General features: G+C 44.2%; 1 protein-coding gene across 8 annotated transcripts in view; it reads right to left on the bottom strand.

The window, feature by feature from the left end:
• RERE (arginine-glutamic acid dipeptide repeats) overlaps positions 1 to 24,153 on the bottom strand; it is a 206,126-nt gene that overhangs the window by 77,429 nt on the left and 104,544 nt on the right. For 6 of the 8 annotated variants that reach the window (XM_032709297.1, XM_032709302.1, XM_032709296.1 and 3 more), the window contains exons 4-7: positions 22,168 to 22,273; positions 20,660 to 20,756; positions 17,305 to 17,409; positions 1,876 to 1,924 (exon numbers count right to left, since the gene is read on the bottom strand). In XM_032709297.1, the coding sequence (XP_032565188.1) occupies positions 1,876 to 1,924; positions 17,305 to 17,409; positions 20,660 to 20,756; positions 22,168 to 22,273 (357 nt within the window). Of the gene's footprint in view, positions 1 to 1,875; positions 1,925 to 10,401; positions 10,608 to 17,304; positions 17,410 to 20,659; positions 20,757 to 22,167; positions 22,274 to 24,153 lie in introns of those variants that run through there. The other 2 variants (XM_032709304.1, XM_032709303.1) reach the window with 2 other exon arrangements.

Here is a 24,153-nt window from a genome sequence, read left to right as displayed (position 1 = left end):
CAAGTCACAGGTTCAGATGTCTTTCATGTTCTGCTCTTTAATCTGTACTTTATTTTACTTCTTGCCTGGGAAAATGGATATGTCATTGAACTTCTCTTCTGGAAAAGGATAAGCCAGCATTATCCCCAGCTGAGGTTTCTGGAGGAGCGATGCACTCCAGCAGCCGGGGGGGCTTTGCACAAATCCATGTTCAGCCTCCTGTACCCTTGGAATGTGCTTGATTACTGGAGTCACTCCCAAAAGCAACTTCCTCTTGAGCACAGAATCACTGAGGTTGGAAAAGACCTCCAGGATCACCGAGTCCAACCTGGGACCCATCACCACCTTGAGCACCGAGTCTTTCCTGAAACACTTCCAGGGATGGGGACCCTCCACCACCAGGGCATTAATTAGCCAAAAGCTGTCACAGGAGAACATTGAGTAGAGACCCTCTGTCCTCCTGTGCCTGTGAATTTGGAGAACTGCAACTCCACAGCACATTTATCTTCACTGTGTCCTTGTTTGCTGTGATGACACAGGGAACACTTTGGGGTATCTGTGCACTAAGTAAAAACCGACCCAACAACAACCTCCAGCATCTGTAACACACACTGTTTAAGGAAAAAGAAGGCAAGAGGTTCATAAAAAAACTACCCCCTGGGGACCTCAGGATTGTTTCTGGGTTCTGCTGCATGTTCTTTGTGCTCCCTGAGGTGGGTGGAGGGAATGAATCCATATCCACTCCCTGAGTTAAAGCCCAGGGTGCACAGGAGACCCTCTTACACCCTCCACAGACAGAATCAAACAACAGGACAGAGAGCAGCAAATACCACCCTCAACCTGACTTCCCACCAGGGCTACCACAATCAACCATTCCTGGATCTTAAGATGACACCATACACTAATTAACAGGCTGAGAAGAACCCTCTCAGTGGTGACATTTGTCAGGATGGACACGGATGCTCAGCAGGTGAGGGAGAGAACAATGCAAGTTTAAAGCATTAAGCAAGCAAGGATTTAACAGTGTTCTAAATCAGTGGACCTTCTCCCTGGCTCTGGTTTTTTTTTTTTCTCCCCATCCATAAATGCATCTGGTAATTACACCTTCCAGCACAGGTGACTAATGCCTGCCAAAATATTAGATGACAATTTGAGATGAAAGTTGTTTTGAAGGTACCATTTACAGTGCTCTTATTATAACTGTGGAAAAGAACAGCACAGGTTGAATTGCCAAGGACGTTTTTCCTCTGAAGCAAAACATCCTTAAGAATGCTACATAAATATTTACTTTCACTTGCTATTAAACAACATTTTTTTAAAAGGGTCTGAATGAATATTCATCACTTGGATGTGAAAATCCAGTACTTGGACAGTGCAAAGTCAATTCTACAAGTAAAGGAGAGGATTCAGTTCCCAGTGACAGATCTGGCTCCATGAAACACAGTAAGTTGTATGTTAATGCTCTTTAGGAACAGATTATTTTCATTCCTTATGAAGGATTTCCCTCAAATTAGCACTAAAATATCAGGCACAACTACAGTCTTAACCTTATTCTGCTTCCCAGTGTTGGAACACACTCACCTTTCTCAATTCCTATTTTAACAATCCAAAGGACTTAAGGCACTTTTTAATTTCCAGTAGATACTCACAGTGCTTCAATCTTATTCAAGAATTAACCCAACAGCACTTCTGCTAGTAAAAATCATTAATATATCAACATCTGTCAGAAAACCCTGGGCTCAGGAATTCTAAAGGACTCACTAAAGTGAGTCATCTAAAGATGATTCTAAAAAAACTCGCTGGATTTGAACAGATGTAATTTTAAATAAGCATCATCTGAACAGATCAAGAGGCAAAAGCATGTCCAGATGTTGGGGCACAAACAAAACCCCTTACCTGATGGCTGGGTCCAACTCTGATTTCACCTTGGGTACTGTTAAGCCTCCTAAGATATAAAAAAGAAACCAGCAATGAGAGAAAGAATTGCAAGTAATAAAATTCAGGGTCACGTTCTGTCATTTTTTTTCATTGCATTTCCAATGCAAATGGAAGAGAAGCAAAAATAAATGTTATTAAGAAAACAAGGGGGGATCTAGTCAGGTGTACACTGAGCAAGCAGGAGGTGTCCCTGCCCATGGCCAGCTCCAAACCCTGCCATGCAGAGTCACCTCCCAACAAGCACCTGACTTGGACAAATCCTATGATCCTTTACCTGTTTCAACCCCAAACCCAAACCAATGCAGACGACATGGCAAGTATTACCCCTCAGCAAAACCACCACTGGGCAGCCCAAAGCATTAAATCCCATTTGATGCCAGAAAGGTCACACTGGAGGGTGTTTTTTATGTGATAATATCATGTCTTAATGAACACTTTCACCTCAGCATTTCAAAAATGTTGTTTAAACAGATGTATGAAGTTCAGCTTCCCCTCACTGACCATTCTGAACTGTAAATCATCAGTGCCCAAGTGTGGATCTGAACGGGCCTTACCCAGGGGAACCTGTCAGACAGGAATAAACACTGGGTTTGTAACACTCCATCCTGTGCCCTGATATTTTGGCAATGTTACCCCTCCTAGGAAGCAAATCCACTCCAAAATATAATGCCAAGAGCCTCCTGACAACAACGAGAACATGTCAAAATGTTTTCCCCCCCCAAATGCATATTTTTGTGAGACACGATCTGACACTGTTCTCTTGTTTTCAGGTTATGCAAAGGAATGACTGAACTAGGAAATCAATTTTATATTTACAAAGTTACACATTAAATACCAGGGTACGTTTTTTTTCCAGCTACGAGGTGTCAGAATTTTTCCCTGGGAGGAAGAAAGGGGAACCTGACGAGGGAAAATGCTGATGGCTCTTCCTTTATTCCCAGGACTCATTTTAAAGCCGTGCACATCTCTGCTAGTCAGTGCAAGTCAAACCTAAAAACATGCCTGAGCAGTGGCTGCCAGCTCCAGTTCTGCACCCCAGCCAAGGGCTGCACCAGCAGGTTTTGTACCTGCACAAAAAATTGGGCTGTTTTCAGTTTAAATATGAAAAACCCCAGCGCTCCAAACATCCCCCCAACTCCCAATTTCTTCCAGTGAATATGATAAATACAGCATTTAATAACCAGGGCTGGAGGATCCTGTAAGGAACTGCAAAGTTAAAAGCAAAGTTTTGGATGGGACTTCTGCTCCCATCTATTCCCATGGAAACTCAGTGGGGTTATCCAACCATTTCCCACGTGAAATGTGGAGAGAAACAGTTCTGTGTGTCCTTCCATCACCGTTTTCTGATTATGTTCACACCCTCCCCTGCCCCAAAGGTGGGGACAGGGCTGAGTGAAGCTGCTGTGCAGGCTGCTCTCCATCCCCCTTGGATTGTAAAAGGGCACAAAGCCGAGGGCTCTGCAAGGGCACACGAGCTGTTCCATAATTTTCACTGTTTCCACGTCCCCAGGAATGGGTTTCAGACAGAAAAGAAAATTCTCGTTACGGAAACCAAAAGGCACTGTAGGTTTTAAGCTAAATTATATTGGTGAGAGCAATTACAATGAGAATGGAATGGCATCCTGTGTTTATTCCATGGGAAAGGGGGAAAAAAAGGAGCCAACGCTGTATATGAAATGTGACACAAAAGAAACTGCTGTAACAAAGCAGTATCCATAGCAACAACAACTTAATATTTCAGTCCTCTTCAGCTGCAGTGGATTAAATATAATGACAAGATGTTCCCTTTGAAAAGTAACCTGTTGCCATGACAACGTTGTGTTCTGCAAAGTAAACAGGGGCTGGTCAGAGAGGAGATGGAAGCCTGTGCTGGAATATCAAAAAGGCAGGAGCTGCTGTGGCAGAGCAGGGCAAAAGCAGCAGGCTCTGATCCGGGAGAGGCTTGTTCCCAACAGCTCCCAGAGAAGAGAGAGGATGTTCAGTTCAATAAAGCTTTGTCCTTCCCATTCTGAAGCAACAGGGGAGGTTGGAGGTTCAAGGCCAAAGGCAGCAGCGCTGACAGAAAACAGTTCAGAGGTGAGGATGGGAAGGGACTGGAGGCAGCACAGGCTGGTGCAGAGCTTTCATTTACCAGCTTTAGGAAGAAGAAAGAGGAAGAAAGGTTGGGCACAACAGTTCCTGCACAATTTCCACTCCAGAAATAAGCTTAACCCTCTCTGTTTATCCCCTGCCTTCCTGCCCACACCAGGCTCGCCCCATTTAAACCAAGGGTGGCACCACTGGCAGCTCTGTCCATGAAAACGTGGCACTGCAATGCCAGAAAGGACTGGAATTCCCAGATGGAGCTGCCAGGAAGCACAGCAGGACAGCTTTGGGGATAACTTGGGTTCAGGACTTGCAGCACCAACCACTGTTACAGTGTGGCCAGAGCCAGGCGGGGTTCAAGGCTGGGAATTCCCAGCAAAACTCTCTGAGTTTGGAGGTGAGGGCCAAAGGCACTTGGAGATTTCTGCCCAGACTGTTCTGCACAGCTCTGCCCTGCCCTTGATGTGAATCCGAGTCAGTCCTTCCCCAGCAGGAGCAGTGAAGACCTTTGGCAGGTTCTGAGAGGAACCACACACGAGGGGGACCTTCAGGGTCAGGGATCGTGTGTACGAGGTGGAACCTCCGGAATGGTGCCACTGCTGCTTTCATGATTCCCTTTTTGCTGCCAGGGTTCAGCAGGAGACATGCTAGGCAGTAATTGCACGGTTCTGAAGTGACTTGCATGCCTGAGAAGGGGCTGAGGGAGGTGGCACTGCTGCAGCATCACACTGAACCCACTCTGTCCTTCTTCCCTTCATTACACCCAGCAGCAGACACGGTTCAATGTCCTTCTGCTGTGGCCACCACGCTCTCAGTGCTCTCCACCACTGGCTCTCAAACATCTGCCACCAGCCAGCAACAGCTCAAACCCCAGAAAAAGAACTCAGTGATACCATTAAGTTTAAAAAAAACCAAACAACCAACCCACAACAAAACACCAAAACAAAACCCCACAACCCAAACAGCACACACGGGCCAGAGTTCTGTGCTACCCACTAAACCACTCCGGGCATAATCACTCCTGAGTCTGTGTAATGAGGTGATCCCTAATTAAATTAGAGGGATGCTTCCACAGAAGAAGGATTTTGAACTGGCCAAACGGCTCAGCCACAAACCTCCCCTCAGACAGTGTTTCTGAATCTCTTTGGAGCTCTCCAGAAATAAAAGTTTTGAAAACCGACTTCGCTGGTGGAACGTGGGCAGGTCACCAACACCAACTTCCCAGCACAAAAGAAGTTTCAACCATTAAACTGGAAGCTTTATCAGCCTGGAGCAGCTCTCCCCACCCCAGAATCCAGCTGCAGGAGGGTCAGGGCTCTTGGAATTGAGCCCAGGACCACCGGGACGGCGATTCCGGTGCACGGAGCCATCCCCAAGGGAGGACACGTTGTTAGCTAAGGAAGTGTGCAAACCCAGCTGGAAGAGGTCATTAATTTTATATGACCAAAGATTAAAAGAGAAAAGACACAGCTCAAAGGCAGAATGTGCAGGGGGTGGGGCTGTTTGCTTGGGTTTAATAAGCAATAACAAGCTCTAGCACTGGACAATGAATCTGATGAGACTTGGGGTTATTTACGAAGCCTGGTATGAAACTCAATGGTTTCACTAAATAAAACCATGTCAGATACATGCATTATAGACATAATAGATTATATACTGCAATTATACACTTAACAGAGATGTAACCAAATTATTAGTGGCCAGATAATCAGTTACATCAATTGAGAGCGTGAGGCAATTCCTAGATATCTGTGATTTCTGTAAAATTAATACAAATCTCAGGTAGTTAGGAAAACAAAAATCTCAAGGAAAGGTTGTGGGTTTTTTTTTTAAATCCTTTAATTCATATAATCCAATACCCAAGATGAAGAAACCCTGCTCTTCAGAGGCAGTTCTAAAAACATCTGGCAAGGATCATTTTGTTCCACCTCCAGAGGGACAAAAGCGGGCGAGAACAAAAATTACTCCACTCCAACTTCAGCTGATTAAAAAATAGTTTATCAGGAGCTGAAAGTGACTGGCACTGCAGGGAAGAGCATCTGCTTGTGGTCACTGTTGGGGGACAGGAGACTGAGCCAACTGGAGCCCCAATTTTGACCTAAGATTATCTTATGCACGTCATGTTCATACACTACAAAAGGGACAGGCAGGCTCAGGGCACTCGACCTTTAACCAAGAAAACCCCACAACTACCACAAATACCTGGGTTAAATATCTAAGAATAACAAGCTCCCTGATTTTCACCTGTCCAGCTTGCACTTGGCCCTTAAACCTTTTTTTTTTTTTAAGCAAGATTTTCAAATCCATTTCATAGAAACAGTGTCTTAACCCTCAAAAAATATCCTGGTCAGCCCCTCGTAAGCTGAAGTTTCATTTAAAACCTGTTGTAACAGCGGGTTATAATTAAAAAAAAATAAAAAATAAAAAGGCAGGAGCACTTTTATGCTCTGAGTGAAATATCCACCCTGTATTTCAGGCAAATGAACTTATAAGGGAATGTTTGCAGTGATTGCTCAATGTCAAGCAGGAATGACTAAACATGTCCCAACACTTGGATGTTGGGTGCAGGCTCAGACCTGCTCCCTGACTGCAGAGCCACAACCTGCAGGAAGCTGGGGGCTGTCCTGCCCCGTGCTGCTGTTTGCACAAGGAAGTAGTTGCCCAAGTTTGAGTCAGACAGGAAAAGCTCTTTTCAAGATAACTGTTATTTTTCATGTTTAAATAGGAGGGGGAAAAAAAAAAGCCTTTAGAGAGTCCTCAGCACTGTGCCCCACTCAGAAGGTAGGATGGAAGTGACCATAATTCAGCTGAGACAAGTGTTCTCTGCACATTGGAATCACCTGGGTGGGTGATATTTGCTGGCAGATTTCACTGATCACCTCTCTAAGACTTGTTTTCCAATATTTGTTCACCTTTCAATAAGGAACACACCAGTATTTTGATCATAAGTTCAAAAAACAAAATAATCATACAGTGGAAACTTGCATGGTTGTGATGCAAAGTTGCACAGTGCAAAGGTTTTTATCTGGTTACATGGGATTTTAAAAGAACCAGAACGTTACTTATTCAAAAGCAACACTTACACTGATAAGTAAATGTGTAAATGAATTCACCATGGAATGATGTTGCTTTAAGTCTTTAACCTGCACAGTTTCTAAAATAGCCAGGCAGTACCTTTGCACTTCCAGAGCAAACATTCACCATTAAAACAGAATAAATGGGGTTTTTTTATCATAGTCTCAGTTTCTGGGCAGGACAGTGGAATGGGGCAGCAACTTGAGCAGGTAATTTTTCCATAAAGCTTCCTCAGGTCCCAGGCAATGATCCCCCATTTGGGCTCTTCCTTGAACAACACAAACCTCCAGCTCCTTGAACAGCAGGCACAGGGAGAAAGAACAAGGTGAGAAGCACAAAGGATGTGAAGCATAAAGGAAACTTGAAGATGTCCCTGGTTCTGCCACACACCTGGAAATGCAAACCTCTGATTAAAACAAACTGCAGCCTGAAGAGTTGGAAGGCAGGGGGAAAGGTGATCTGAGTGATTTATGCCTTGAAAAAAGCTAAAATGAAGGCAGAACGAAGGGAAGAAACCATCAAATACTGGGCCATCACTTCTTCACCCAAAGGACAATATACAAGCACTTCCCAGGATATATTTGTGACTTCCAACAGCTCTTTGGAATGGCACTGTAAGTCACCAGAACACCCACCAGTAACCTCTGAAGTGGGGAGAATCCTCTGGGCATCCAGCCAGCCTAAAATTCCCCTAAAATTCACCACCTGGAGCACAGCCCAGGCTGACCAGGGAGGAAGAGGCTTTTCAGGGCACTAAAGATCTTGCCAGTACCAAGACTCCTCACATCACACAGCCTTAGTCCTCCTCACACCCAGGGTTTTCCTGGTTTGGCTTTTCTGGGGAGGGTTGTGGGTTTTAGAGGTTTTCTTTAAGGTGGGGGGAGAAGGAGGTTGGTTTTTTATCTGTGCTGTTGCCTTTTTTTTTTTTTTAAAGAGGTCCTGTACTCCTACACACAGACCTCAGGAGCTGCTTTGGTTACAAACTCCAACCCCACAGGTGGTAACACAGGTGACAGACATTTGTGCTGAAACACGTGGAAAGGGAGAATTGAGATCTCAAAAGCACTGAGGGTCTGCTGTGAGAGGAGCATTGCCACAGGGAATACAAATATCCATACATTTGCTAGAGGCAGGAACCATCTGACTCCACACCACGGCACAGGCACCTGAGGCATCCTGCAAAGGGGAGGTCTGGGAGCCAAAACATCCAACATCACATCCACAAGTTCTTGTGCAAGTGATCAGTGAAGAATGACACATTTGGCATGTTATTCCAGCTGTATTTGTTTTGCCAAATGTAACGGTCCTGTTCAACAATCAGATTTTGTGGCTGTTATAACCTAGAGGTACTTATTCCACCTGTGCTATGGTAAATCAATCTCACAGTTTTTAAAAATAAGCATGACCAAATGATCATTTTAAGCTTAGAGCTGGCATTATTCTCAAACCTTTCTTAAATGCAGGCACAAATTGCCACTGAAAACCAGCAGAAAGCAGACTGCTTCATACCCTTCCCATACCTCAATGCATTCTCTTCTGCTTTTAAGTCAACATTAGAACAAATGTTCAGGACACAAGTGCCATATCCCTGTATCCCTGCAGAGCACTGTTGTATTCCTGCCTGTATTCCAGTAGCTCCTTTATTAGGAATAAGAATGTTTCCAAAGCTTAGGCCTATGGAGACACCTCTTTAAACTATGAAGTGATCCAGCCAGGCTGAGTTCAAGGGAATTGGGCTCTGTCATCATTAGCAGGGCTTTGCTTCAGCCAATGGCAAAGTGACCAGTGACCCACATTAATTAGGAGTTCTTGATTTTTTTATGCTCTACAGGTAGAAAAGGAAATGGAAAAGGGAATGAAACTTGGGATACAATATAGATATGGACATGGTACTAACTTGGGCAAAATTCTGCTGGCTTATTCATCATTCATTCCTCAGCTGCTGACAAGAATCATAGAATGGTTCTGGTTGGGAGAGACTTTAAAGTTCATCCAGTTCCACCCCCTGCCATGGGCAGGGACACCTTCCATTATCCCAGGTTGCTCCAAGTTCCATCCAACCTTGCCTTGGACACTCCTAGAGATGGGGCAAGCCACAGCTTCCCTGGACAACCTGTGCCAGGGCCTGCCCACCCTCACAGGGAAACATTTCTTCCTAATATCTATTCTAAATCTCGGCTCTGTTAGTTTAAAATTGTCCCCCCTTGTCCTGTCACCCTCTGCCCATGTGAAAAGTCTCTCCCCCCAGTGACACACACTGTGCAGGTGAGTGACAAGGTGTGCAAGGCTAAAGGCCAACCAGCCTTCTGCTCTCCAACTGCAGAGATGTCACCCTGAGCAGCACAAACACTCCTGCCACTTTTAAATCCCCACATTCCAGTAACTCCCAGACAAGCTGCCCTGGTTGAAGGATTTCCCCTCAGCACCAGCCCCTGCGGGGTGAGGTCAGTTCTGCAGGGCAAGGGGTCGACAGAGGATCTCAGTTCAGACACTCCTGAATGAGAACACGCTGCAGAACCATGTTTACTCCCCCCAACACACCCAAGCCCTCTCAAACCCATCTATATTTAGCAGTGACACTGATGGCTGCCCCACAAGGACCTCAGAGCCAGTTAGGACCGGAGCCCAAGCCTTACATTTCATTCAGACCAGCCTCAAAAGCTGTTTTGCCAGCCTGAAAAAACCACTGTGGGTGCTGCTGACACGGCTCTGCTCCCTGACACAGCACAAGCTCTCAGTGCTCGAGGCAATATTGCTGCAATTCAGATGCACAAGTGTCACCCGCATGTGACTGCCAGGCAAAAGAGACCCAGGCTGGGCACTGCTCCCGAATACCTGAGCGAGTGTCAGCAGGATCGCTGCCCCTCCATCACCAGGAGAACCACCCATCCTGGGAGCGACCAATGGATTGTGCTGCTGATCCACGACCCTCCTCTAACAGCGGCCAAAACAGGCCCAAACATTCCCTAATCCCCGCTCCGGCAGCGCTGCGGCTGCAGGGAGAGCCTCTGCAGCTCCCTCCAGACCCGGCACGCAGACAGCACCACCGAAATCCGAACTGCACCACGAGGAGAAGGGGGGGGGGGGAAAAGCCCCAACACCACCAAAAAACAAGCCCCCACAGCTCCAGCGTTTCAGTCCATGCCCCCCTCGGACCCCCTGGCAGTGCCCTCATGCACCGTGCGAGAGACGCCGCTGAGATTTATCGCAAGGCTCTGAGGAACATGCAACAGCAATGGAATGATTTTCATAAACATTGCAGAAAGTCACAAACAACAGCAAAAATCATCACTGTTTCGGGGAGGCCGGAGTGACGTAGCCTACCTGCAGGGGCTGAATGGATCATCCATGACTATGACAGGCGCCTGCGGGTTCGGATGTATCCCCGAACCCCCCAGTTAACAGCTAAAAACTCTGCCTTTTCCACTCTACCAACTCAAAATGGAGGCAACATGCAGGCTGAGAGACCTCGGCGAGCTTTCACTGAGCTTGTGCTGTGACCTAAGCCCGCACGCAGAACGCAGAAACTTCGCCCTCGGACTGCCGGCACTGAGCATGTGCTGTGACCCTCCCTCAGCACGCCCGGGCTCTCGGCGCGATCAATCCCAACGCGCTGTTTCCGTAAATAAAGCTCGGAGCGCTCGGCAGAGCCGCGAACACACCGCACACACACAGATACAGACACACACACACACACACGCCGAGCTTGTGTGCAGGGAAGTGGGGCCTTGGCTGGGGGATCCCTCACGGCCAACGCCGGAGATCCCGCCCCGGCCCCCGCGGCGGCTTCTCCCGCGCTCCCCGGGGCGAAACGAAACGCGCTCCTGGAGGCCTCTGGTTTTTGTGGGTTTTTTGGCTGTTGTTGTTTTGTTTGGTTTTTTTTTTTCCCTTTCACTACTAGGTCGTCATCAGCTTTTCGACATTAAAACTCTCGGATGCAAAAGGAGAAGCGCCGCGTTTTCACGTGGAGTTTATGTGTTGGAAAACGGAGTCACAAGATACCCGTGTTCTGCGTGTGAGGGCATTTAAGGGATGTCAGTCCATTTACAAGCTAAATGAACTTATTTTACCTGCAAAGCATGAGAAAATTAAGGAATAGCATTTCATTTATCAGCTACATGAACATATTTTACCTGCAATGGATGAGAGCATTTAAGGGATATTATTTCACATATGAGCACGTGTGAACACAACATGTTCTACCTGCAGTGTGTGAGGGCATTTAAGGGATGTCAGTTCATTTACAAGCTAAATGAACTTATTTTACCTGCAAAGCATGAGAAAATTTAAGGGATATAATTTCATTGACGAGCTAAATGAACATATTTTACCTGCAATGTATGAGAGCATTTAAGGAATATCAGTTCACATATGAGCACGTGTGAACACAACATGTTCTACCTGCAAGTATGAGAAAATTTAAGGAATATCAGTTCCTTTACAAACAAAATGAACATATTTTACCTGCAAAGTATGAGCAAGTTTAAGGGATATTATTTCACATATGAGCACGTGTGAACACAACATGTTCTACCTGCAGTGTGTGAGGGCATTAAAGGGATGTCAGTTCATTTACAAGCTAAATGAACTTATTTTACCTGTAATATATGAGAGCATTTAAGGAATATCAGTTCATATATGAGCACGTGTGAACACAATATGTTCTACCTGCAATGTAGGAGAAAATTTAAGGGATATCAGTTCATTTACAAGCTAAATGAACTTATTTTACCTGCAGTGTATGAGAGCATTTATGGGATATTAGTTCATTTACAGCCACGTGTGAACACATGTTTTCTCTGCAATGTATGAGAGCATTTAAGGAATATTAGTTCATTTATTGTGAACACAAAATGTTCTACCTGCAATGTATGGGAGCGTTTAAGGGATATTATTAGGTCATTTACACGGGTGAACACGTTGTGAACCCAAGAGGAGCCAGGCTTGACTTCCTGGCTCACCCTTCAATTTTGGCCTTCCTGTTTATATTAATGTGATTTTCAAACAGATTCTTTGGTGCCCATTTACATGAAGGTAACATCCCTTCCCCTGGAGCACACACACAATGATTTAATTAGGATTCTCACCTCTGTTTTTAGGCACCTGAGATGCCTGAAGCTACCACGAGGCTAAAGAAGGGCAAAAAGTTTCTCAGATTTTGAATTTTGACAGACAAACACATTAAACAGAACATATCAGGCCACAAAACAATCCCTGATTTCCTCTCTTACAACAATCCAGTGAGAAAAATTTGTTATAACATAGGTGGATACACAACTTTCTTGTTGTGTTGCCTCCCACCCCCTTCCTGAGAACCTTCACCAACAGTTTGGCTCCTTCAATCACTGTGCCATAATAATTTAAATGTTCAGTAAATGGAATGTTCCAGCTACTGTGGCTCTGCTGAAATTATCCAGTGCCATTTCCTAAGACACAGGATAGAGGAGCCTGGCTCATGCTTGTAAAATATTCAAAACTAACACAACCAAAGTTCCTATGGTTGGTTTGGTTTTCTTTTTTTAAATACTAAAGGTATAGGAGGTTATGGATTTAAAACTTCCAGAAACACGATATAAAGTTTTATAAACTTTATAAAAAACAAATAAACTCACCATAACTCTATCAACTCACTTCTGTTATAATATTACATTCAGAATGAGACCATCTGACCAGAAAAAGACAACTACTCCAAATATGCTGCCCAGTCTGTACCAGTTGATTGATTTAAGTAATTACAATTTAAGGCCAAATGTATCCAGTTTTCAATTACAGCTGAAATATATTTCTGATTTTTTTTTTGCTGCTGTTGTTCCAATTAAGGCTTCTGACCCCTCAAATTCACGTGAACTCGAGAACAAGCTCTCAGCTTTTATGCTCCCCTCAGTTCAGGGATAAATTGAGATATGGACACATGGAAATAATGTCACAGTGACAGCAGTAAATCTGATATCAGCCAGACAGAAAAACCCAAGGAAGTTACTCATCCATTTCTCTAAATACAGTTTTTGGGGAGGGTTTTTTTTTTGGCTGTTTGTTTAAAAAGGATCAACTGCAAGGTACTTCAACACAAGCTGATACAAAGTGAGGGTAACCAGCACCTTCCATAATTCCTTCTGAGCACTATCAGACAAGTGACACAAAACAACTTTGCTGTGATTCAGTAGGACCTACAGAAACCATCTGTTCCACATCACATGGGCCCCACCATGCACACAGGCCCCAGCTTCCCCCATCAGGAGGATTCATGGTTGTGTTTAAAACTGTTAAACTTATTTAAAAAATAAAATCAGGCTTGCAACACGCTGTAGGAATTGCCTCATCTAAATGAAGTACAGCAGAAACTGTCAGTGCTGTACTAAGTGTGAGCATAACAAGAACTCTGATTTGAGCCATAAGGATGGATACATTTAAAACCCATAATGATCATTTCTCTAGCGCTGCCCTAGGCACTGTTATGTGCTTACAATCAAAATATTCTGACTGCTAAACATTCAGCAGACAAGATGATGGCAAACCCCAGCTCTGCAGCTCTCCCCAGCCTCTGCTCCCACTTTGGGTTGCACATATCAATGGATCATCCAACTACGATTTTTTTTCTATTTCTAAACAGGGGCAACATCAAGAGGGAGCTCTGAAAATCCGACTGACACAGCTCCACAGCTTCCTGTAAGAATATACACTGTTGCCACCTGTTAATAGACCTGAAACTTGTACAACACCCACTCTGCTTCCCACTGAAAGGAGGGAAAAATAATAAAGGAAAAAGAGGCTCTTAATTCCGACTTCAAACAGAAATCCCTGTCCAGAGAACGTAAAATAAAGAACAAGAAGGAACAAAGTCCCCTTCAATGTCACTCTTGGGGACACTCCTCTCAGACACCCCAGTACTCATTTAACTCATGTCACCACCCACCAAGAACACTTCAAAGGATTAAAAGTAAAGGAAAAGCAAACGTTGTGCAATAAAAACACAGATAAACACCTCCCAAAACACGTATTCCAAAATTCACCCAAGCCTCCAGTGTTTGGTATTATTTTGTTGTACAACACAAAACAGTGTTGGGAAGGAGGAATTTGGATTCATGGCCATGAAAACTGTTTGTAGAAAATAATACCTGGTTATTTCTAGTTCCAAGTAAAAAATTCAGCAGCGTTTTCAATCTCTGGATATTTACAGATGTCAGTGTCAGACAAAACTTTAGATTGTCTTAATTTACTCCCGGGATCAAAGAATTGAACACACCAGCACATCACACAGACCAGCAGCATCTGGCACATCTGCATCCCCCAGCCACAGTTCCAAGAGCTTTCTCCAAGTCCATACAGGATGTCAGAGCACAAAAGGAAGGCCTGGAAGCAGTGGTGGGATTCCATGTTGGTGGAATTAGTCAGTTCAGAGCAGTCACTTCTCTGAAGAGACATGAAATTAATTATTTTCAACTACTCCACGTAAAATGAATTTCCTTTCTCAGCTGGCAGGATGAGCTCGGTGGATGCATCCCACACCCTGGAGAGCCAGGAACACGTTGCAGCTCTACTGACTGGCTTGATTAACACTATTCAAAGTGTTAACACTCAGTCTCTGGCTTTAAGATTAGCTGAGGGTTTTATTCCACGACAGACTTTTTTTTAGTGATGTGAGAATTACTGAAACTCAGGGTAGTCTTTTGCTGAAATCTGGAGGAAAAAAAAACAACCCGGCCTGATACTCACTGCAAAGAAAAGTTATCCCAAAATGCAGTTTTACCAGTTCCAGACAACAGCAACAACAGCAGGATCACAGCTGATATTTCTCCAGCTGAACCTACAATCAGCAGGTTTTCAAACAGCAAAAAAAGGACAAAACACACTTTCCTTGAGCTCTGTGTGCTCCAACAACAAAAAGGCCTCATATTCCACATGCACCGGTGCTGTGGATGTTTTTGGGATGTTTGTGAGCTGCTCTGCAAACACGTGAAAACACAGAAAACAGATTCCCACCAGGCTGAGCTGGATCTGAGAGACCTGGGTACGTTAATGAGTTTATGCTGAACACAAAACCACTCCAACAGAGCTCCACCTCTGTACACACAGCCCACAGCTCAGGATTGTTGGGGCAGAGATGTTTCCTATCCCACATTCCAACGAGGCACCTGAGGGGCTCACACTCATTCAGAACCTCATCTACAACACGCTGTTACTTCAGGCTACCAAGAACATTTTCCACCCTCCCCGTGTGAAACAAAACACAACCTTAGAAAAGCAAACCGACCTGAAGACAAAGTTGTTTTGTGTTTGTTTGTTGTTTTTTTTTTAAAGACAAACCACCAACAGCTCATCCCGAAATGTGTCTTACAATACTTTTCCTTCCAAAAGCAAAATACATCTGGCCTTGGGAACTCGAAGCCACATGTCATGTATTGTAAAACAGTAGCAAACGCATAGGTCAAAAATAATCAAGCGACCTTGACTTAGCTCCTTTTTCTCAACCTCCCCCATCCCAAGACAAAATACAGACTCGACGAGCTAGAGTGAAAAAAAAAAAAAAAAAGAACTGGCTGCAACCAAATGAAGAAAAAACTACTTTTCAGAGCTGGCCAGGCTGAGTAATTAGCTGATCACTAAGTGCTAAGCTTTGTCATTGTATTGATCTTTTCAGGCTCAGTCATTTTCTAATAGCTGGAAGAATTAGCAGCTACTTCTACACAGAAAGGGGGTTTAAAACTACCCTGACAGCTCACATAAACGGCATTTCAGAAGAGAAATCATCCATTAAACACTAATACAAACACATCGCTTAGAATTCACATTCAATGCCAAGACTGAAGAGCAGTGACAAATACAGGGGGGCAAGGATGGTGCTGAATATCAGAGAGGTGGACCATGAAAACCTCACAAATGCCCTGCCTCGCTGGGCTGCTCCATGCACAAACGATGTTACAAACGCATTTTAACATGTTTTATTTTAAAATACTCCGTTCCCAGAGCTCAGCACCACACACCACCAAGAGACCTCCTGGAGACTTACACTGAGTGCAAACTCACACTCCTCCAGGTCCCTCTCTCAGGGTTAAGGACAGTTTAAGACACTTTAGAATAAGGTGCAGGCAGCCTCATAAACAGGCAATTACATAATAATAATATGCCCACCCAGGGAATTTCTTCTTAACTGCCAGCAGGTCGTGGTTGGTTCAGCCCTGAAGCAGAAAGATCTATATCTGCATCAAGAACAGCAAACCTACCACCTAACAATTCAAATATTTATTGTTTATATGCCTACCTAATCCCCACTTCAAACAATACCTCTGGAAATCAAGGTCCACGGCTAATTATGTTCTGCACTGAAAGGAACAATGCACCTTTCAGTGGGCAAAGGGCTTGTTCCACATAATTCATCTTTTACTCCAGTAAAATATGCCCCTACACAACCAACTCCTCAAGGCTGGGGTTTGTAAGGTGTTCTCTGGGTTTAGGAAATTCCATAAATGAAGAAAATACAAGTCCTGGTTTGGAGCCAAAAAACAACAAAGGTACACTCTGGTCTCAGCTTTGCTTTCCAAACACAGCTGATAAATCCTGGCTGCACAAACCCCAGACAGACTGAAAGAGCTGTGAAATAAAAGAGCTGGACACACCTTCAAATATGTACTGACTCCCAAAGAGAAGTTCTTTCTGTACCTCTGATTTGTTCTCTAGGCCAGCAAAGCATCAAGTAGGAATTGCTGCTGACCCTGGATGACAATTTACACATGAGAGCAGGAATTCCCACACTTAAAAACTTCCCATTTGATTTCTTAGAAGTGTCTAAATTTCAACTTTGCTTGCTAGGGGATGCAAATGTACTTTAAAGAGTATTTTCAGGGGTGTACATTCAGCCAATGAGACAGCAAAGAACTCCTGCTGGTCTGCAACCTTTTTAAAAAAATCCACATTTCTAAGAAGCTGTTTTGAAGCAGCACATTATTTACCCAGAGATGCACCTGGATATCAGGATTTACTACAAAACTTTGTTTTCTACTCCTATTTTCTCCAATATAAACACACACTCCAGCAGAAAGATGGAGCTTCTCCCTTGCATTCCCTTTAATCAGCATCACACTTGATTTTTAACCTTTCTCCCCTTGAGCAGTTGTCACAGAATCACAGAATTAAGGTTGCAAAAGACCTCCAAGATCATCAAGTCCAACCTCTGACTGAACCCCAGCTCAGGTCAGTGGTAAAGTCGCCTTTAAAAGCCACTTCACTTACCTTGTCTCTGGATTATAGCCCAGGATGTAGAAAAATGAATCCACTCTGGCTTTGAACTCTCTAGCAGCAAAGATGTCAGAGAAATGGGAGATGTTGCACTTCCCTCTGGAAGAAAGAGGGAAAATGGCATTAGAATTCTAGCTTGAATAACAGCTATTTTAATTAAGTGCCACTGCAATCTGTGTATGAGCCACAGGCATCCTCGTTCTCATAAACGTCCAAAACCATCATAAATACCAGGCTGTTGTAACAAATAACCATGTGCATTCTTTCCCACGGTGGAAAGGGAAGGAAATCCAGTTACAGTGTCTCAGATGGTGTTCTCCAAACAACCATTAATCCTCCTTTAGCCAGCACAGAGTCCAAGGAGCCCAAATTTAATCAGACTAATGAACAATGCCTAGAAATACAAGCCTGAAAATATCTAATTTTCGAAGTTTTTACAGTCTCATTGCACTTCAATCTTCCAAAATTGTACTATTCACACTGTTGGAGTCAGACTGGGAAGTCAGTTTTGTATTTAGAAAGCTAAATAAAACCACAGTTTAATAAAAGCTCCAAACAAAAAGCAAAGCTGTGTCGTTTTTACCAAGTCTGCAATCCCAACAATACAAATTCCAAACAGACAGAAGTTTCTCCCTTCTCCTTTTGTACCTAAGAGAGTATAACACACAAAGACATATTAAAAAAAAATGAGAGGAGGAAAAAACCTGAGGATTTATTAGCTTGTTCCACCACAGATTGCTAATAATTTCTTTAATATAGCTGGCTGATGAAGTCATTATCCTTAAGAAGAGCATTCACAGTGACTCTAAGAAGTTGTTTCTCATTTCCTAGAGGGTTTGTTGGGCTCTTAATGTTCCACAGCTGCTCGTGCTCAGGCAGCAGCACATCCCACTTTGCTGCCTCCGAGTAAATCAGATCAGGAGCAGGCAGAGACAAATGGGCCAGAGAGCCAGAGCTGGGGCTTTTTATCTAAACCTGAGTCAAGGCAATAAACCAAAGCACAAGACTTGGCTCTTTTGCAGACTGATAGCATCTCCTCTCCCTTGCATTTACTGAACAGTATTCACTGTTATAAATAAGCTGCTACGGGGCTTATTTAACACTGTTAAAGGTTTGCCAGTCCTGGTTCAAATGGAATGAGAAGTGCTCTTGCCACCAGGATGCTGAGATGAATCATTATTTTTGCCTGCAATAATCATTATTTTGCCCAGGCTGCTCAGCAGAGCTGGGAAAACACCTCATCCTTGAACAACTGCATCCCTGAACAACTGCATCCCTAAACGACTGCATGGGGGATGCTGAAATGCTGGACTTGCTCCCCTTCCTAATCTTTTCAGGGTAAAGCACTTTAAAAAGGCTTTCCCAGTCAACAGCCAGCTAAGAACTGCCTGGGAACACGAGCTCTCCAACACTTCACCTGCTGCAGGTGAGGGAAACACCCCCGGGAGGATGAAGGAGGAATAAAGCTGCTGCTGTTTGAAGCCAAAATCGATACTGGGATCCTGCAGAACTGCCCCTGGCACTGCCTAATTCCCAGTCCACGGCCTTGCTGGCAAAGCACAGAGAGCACTGGGTACTGCCCAGGCCATGCCAGGCTCTAATGGAACATCACCAAGGTGTGGAACACCCATCCCACCCAAACACTCAACCAAACTCCTCCCTGACACCGATTTTCTCCCCGGTGGCTGCTGCTGGTTTCTTGGTTTAGTCATTTAGAACGACAGAAAACGAGAAGGGGGATTTGTTTTGATAATTCACATTAAATTCACATTTTAAAAGCGTTCTGGGGAAAGAGATTGAGTTTCCTTTCAATAATTCAGCTGACAGTTAATAAGCATTTGCCAGCTAAGCTGCATTATCTGTGTCAGTGGCAGCAGCACATCTTGTTCACAGCATTTCACACAAGGAGTGCTGCACTCACCACAAAGATTCACCATACAGGTAAAATTAAGCACATCATTTTTATTACACAGTTCCACGGGGAGCTACAACTCTGCTCCAGTTAAATTTTTCCACTTGTTGGAGCAGAGGATTGGTAGTTACAATCACTGGTTTGATTTCCCAGTTTGTCATCAATTCATCCTGTGGCCATTTGTTTGCAGAGGGCAGAGGAATAATCTGGTATTATAATAAATTAGAATTTCATGTTAACCTTTCATGCATCACGACACACTCTGCCTACACCACGTGCCATTATCCTTATGTTCAACTTGTACACTGGGAGAAGGTTATTTCTCTAGTTTGTTTGCCATACGTGTAAATTCCATTTTTAAGTTTTCCATTTCTATCTTTTCTTTAAAAAGAAAGAAATAAAATAAATAAAAAAAAAAAAAGAAAGGATGTAGAAGAGAAGGTAAAATACTCCCAGGGAAAATTCCAGACACACAGTTGAGTTTCTCTCTGTTGAAGCAGACAGATTTCCAGCTTGGTTCCATCAGGACAGCCAACCTCCTGCTAGCTGCTCTCTGGGAATGCTCATTTAATATTGCAAATCGACCTCCTGTAACTCTGCAAAGGCACTGTGGAATTCCATGAGCTTGTACTACACCATTGGAATGCTCTGAGTTTATAAAATAAGTCTAACACGTAAATCAAAGACTCCCCCCCCCAATAGAACAGGAGCTAAGTTTGTCTTGAAGTGAAGTGGCTTCAGCAAAGTGACTCTGAGCACAAAAATGTCTCCAGATGGCTCTGGTGAAACACCATCTGAGCATTATTAGCAGGGAGATTATTCAATTTGCATTTTGACAATATCCAGGCATGTTTGGCAGGCTGAAAATCAGCTGAAAAATAACGCCTGGCTGTTTTTCTCCGAAAACATTTGGCAGTGGTGGTGTGTCCCCCTCAGCTCGGACAGCTCAGGCAACCACTCGGTGTGAGCAAGAGCAGCAGCCCCCAGGGAAGGGCAGGGAGCAGGAACAGTTCCCTCTGGGTGTGCAGGCAGCGTTTAATGGAGCTCTGAGCTGTGACAATGACAAGGGCCCGGGAGAAAAAGCCTTTTAACACAATTTAATCAGGGCAACACCCCAGCAGTCCGTGCTGCAGGAGATGCCACCGTTACCAGGGCAATCAAACCCGGAGCAGGGAAGGGCAGCGCTGCCGCAGGAACCAGCGATGACCTCAGCTGGCAACGACGGCAAACAATATCTTCTGAGCAACATCGATTAACCGAGATTAAAACCGTACAATTACAGCTCCTTTCTGAATGAGAGCAGATAACGCCAGTTAATTACTGCGGGAGAGGAGGAGAAAGCTGAGCTGGGTGTTAATGACCCCACACAAACGCAGAAAAAGCCCCTCTCATGTCACTGAGGGTTTTCTCACCCACCTCAGCCCCGCAGTGTCTCACCTGAGGGCAGCAGCGTGGTAAGTGTCCACATAATCCGAAATGAAGAGCTCTCTGTTCTTGATAACGGGGTCTGTGATAACCAGCTCTCGTCCAGAGTCTGCCAGAAAGCACAAACACATCCCCCCAACTCGTTAGCTGGAGCCACTATTCCAGTCTGCAGGTGTTTTTTACAGGTCAAAGTGTGAGGATGGTCCTCAGATAACACACTCGGGTTAATTAAGGTGACAAACGCTCTGTTTATGTGGCCTGTAAAGGATGGGATATGAGAATTAACGTGTAAGAATGGCATATCCATTCTTATACATCAATTCTCCCTTGCCATACCTAAAAATCTTCTGAAGGGAGAGAGCTTTTAGGGGTACTGGATGACACATTTATCCCCTGACCACTGGAAACCGTCACTCACTCCTAGGGGGAAGGAATTAAGGTGGAAGGACATAAGGAAATTAAATTGTTACTGACTTTTCCAGGATAAGGTTTGGGCTGTTTTGCATATTTAATGTCAAATCTTCAACTAAATCTTGACAGCACTAACTGCTTAGTCCTCTGGCTTTTGAGGTAAATATTGATATTCATGTTGAAACACCAAAAATTTTGAGTGTTAACAAAAAACTGGAACACAACACAACTTTTTCCATGACTTCTTCATAACCCCTTTGAGGAGCACGGAAACCCTCGCCCAGGAGTGCATAAAAAAGCAGCCATGCTATCAAAACTGCTCCCTGTCTGACACTGGGCCTGTAATCTCATCGTCAGATGTTTCGAATAAATTAGTAAGAGAAACGTTAAGATTTGTGGAGCTTTTGCTAAAAGCACACACAGAATGTCCTTTAAAAGGAGAACTCGTGCTCAACTTTGTACTGTCAGGCACCAGAAAAGTTGCTGTGTTCCATATTTCAATCATCAACTTTTATCATCACGGTTCACCTTGGAGTAGCTTCAGAATTTTGAACAGTTGCCTCAAGGAACTTCCCTGGTAAGAACAGAAGCAAATGTTATGTCTTCCCTGGAGGCAAGAGATAAATGGCACTGGGATATGTACACTGAAGTTTCTTCTGCTTCTGTTAAACCCAAGATCACGCTTGTTTTTGCAAAGAGAGAAGGGGAAACCGAGCTGTGAGTGTTTCAGTTCCACCCCTCCCTGCAACATTAATCACGGGGAATATTCACGTGGGTGAGGGGCAGGAATGGAAAATCAGGAGAGATTCACAATTCCTTTGGATAATTTGGTCTTCACTTAGTAATTAGCACAGAAGGCCTACAAAGGATCCAGTGTTGGTTTTGTTTTCTGTTGTCTCTTAAGGGTCTGTTTAATACATCACAGAACTGCATCTGATTACAGCTGTGGGTACAGGAGTTAAACGAGGCAGGGGAGAAACACCACCAGCTGATAGATTGTTTTCATCCCCTCCTTGCTTGACACCCCGATGCAAAAGTGTTCTTGCTTTGTTAAAACTTCAAACTGAGAGCAAGGCAAAGCAGGCCTGGCTCTAGAAAGCCTGACTTACCATTCTCGTTGTGCCTGTCCTGGACCAGGTGCTGATAGACAGAGTCTGGGACCTCCGACTGGCGATAGTACCACTTGACGTTCATGAGGAGATGGTCCCGTTTGCTCTGAAAAACAAGGTCTAAAGGCATTACTAAAAAGGGAAATCACACCACACCCGACACAACCTCCTAAGTTTTCCACACTGAAACCTGAGATAAAACCCAAAAAAAGAGGAAAAAACCCAAAAAGGAGGAAAGCGTTTCCCCGACGCCGAACTGGGGCAATGTGCTGAGGACAGATGGATTTTCAAAGGCAACAAGAACCTCCTGCAGTTGTACCTCTCTGTGCATCTGACCAGCAAACACTAATCTATTCGCTCACATTAATTAACCCAAGGAAAGAAAAGGCAGGGATTAGAAAAGGATTGGAATTTCTGGCCTCATGCAGCATGGACTTAGTCTGCTATTTCTATAACCATGAAGTATTTATGGCCAAACACTCAAAAAAGAATACCAATAGTAACATAATTCAATGCAACTCTTTTTTAATAGTTGAAACCAAGAGATAATAGAATTCCCCCCCCCAGGGACAGATGGATTCAGACATAATCATAGATGTTCTTTATTACAGAAAAGAATAGGATGCTGCACTTCAATCACAATAATTACAGGCTCTGACTGCTCATGAACCTCACAGCAAAATCTACACAAAACTATCTTCCTCAAATGCTCCTTTTTCATTGAGATTCTCCAGCCACCAATTTGTTCCTTCTTAGAAGGAAACTGAAGCATAACCACCACTTAAAAAGAGAATTTTTAGATCAAGTCATTACAGACTCTGCTTCAGTTTATCTCTGAAGCCCTCGGTCAGCAATTCCTCCTGCTGCTCCAAAACACTTGAAGAAACAAAAGCCTGAAGGGAAAATAACATTCTTTTGGCATGAGGCAACTGCAAGTTCGTGTTTTTCTGGATTACAATTCTCTAGACCCTTCTAGGATTGCTCCTAAAACATTTACATTTCCAAGTTAAACCACAGGTTACTGGCCCGGGAGGTTCCTGTTGTCTCTCCTGTTCCCCTCAGCCCGGTTGTTGTTACAGCATTTCTGCTTCACAAACAACATCAAAACCCTCCCACTCAAAGCACTTGGTGAAGCCTTTGATGAGAACCACGTGCAATACCAGAAAACCACTGCCAGTGGCAGCATTGTGCCAGAAAAGTTTGTGACTGATCCACCACTTCCACACGAGATGCACTCGAATCCTCAAAGCCCATTCAAGAACAACACTTGGGCTGTACAGGAGAAACCTGATCCTGTTGGGTTGGTGGTTTTTTTCTTTAAATAACACGTTTGCAATCAAAGCCAACGAGCTTGTCTAATGCATGAAAACATCAAAAGGACAAGGAGTGAGAGGCAGCTCTGATTTCTGGCGCCTGCTGTTCCAAAATTGGGGTTGCAGACTTCTCTGTTCTCCTGCAGCACAGCTTTTGTGAGCAGCCTCCCTGAATCCTGGAGACAAAATAAGTACAAGGAAATAATCTGTCACCCTCTCACCAAGTGCTAACAGGGACTGCTTGAAATGATGGGAAACATCCCAACAACCCAAGCATTTCTCTGGGAATTCTCTTTGCATTCCTTAGGTGGGAGGAGAAAGCCCCCACTCTTGAACACACAAACCATCCCTCTGTGCCACAAAAACCCACTCCCTTTTATATGAGGGCAGTTTACAACAAGCAATAACAGCTTAATGCTTTGATTTCCTGGGTTTGTGCCACTGAAGTCAGGGGTCTCTCAAATAATACAACCCTCCAAGGAGCAGTGTGAAGGAGGCACAAGTGCATCTGTACGGGGAACCAGGAAGGAGGACTGAAAAATCCACTCTGGGATTTGGTGGTGGAGGTGGTTTTGAATAGCAAATGATATCAGGGGGAGGAGGAGGACTAGAAATCAGGAATGGAAGGTGCTTACAAAGAGTTATCTACAAACCAAACCATCCCAAGTCTGAA

Source organism: Chiroxiphia lanceolata, chromosome 22, assembly GCF_009829145.1.
Source record: "Chiroxiphia lanceolata isolate bChiLan1 chromosome 22, bChiLan1.pri, whole genome shotgun sequence".
NCBI lineage: Eukaryota > Metazoa > Chordata > Aves > Passeriformes > Pipridae > Chiroxiphia > Chiroxiphia lanceolata.
Note: the sequence above shows the minus strand (reverse complement) of the source record. Positions and strands in the feature narration are given on the sequence as shown.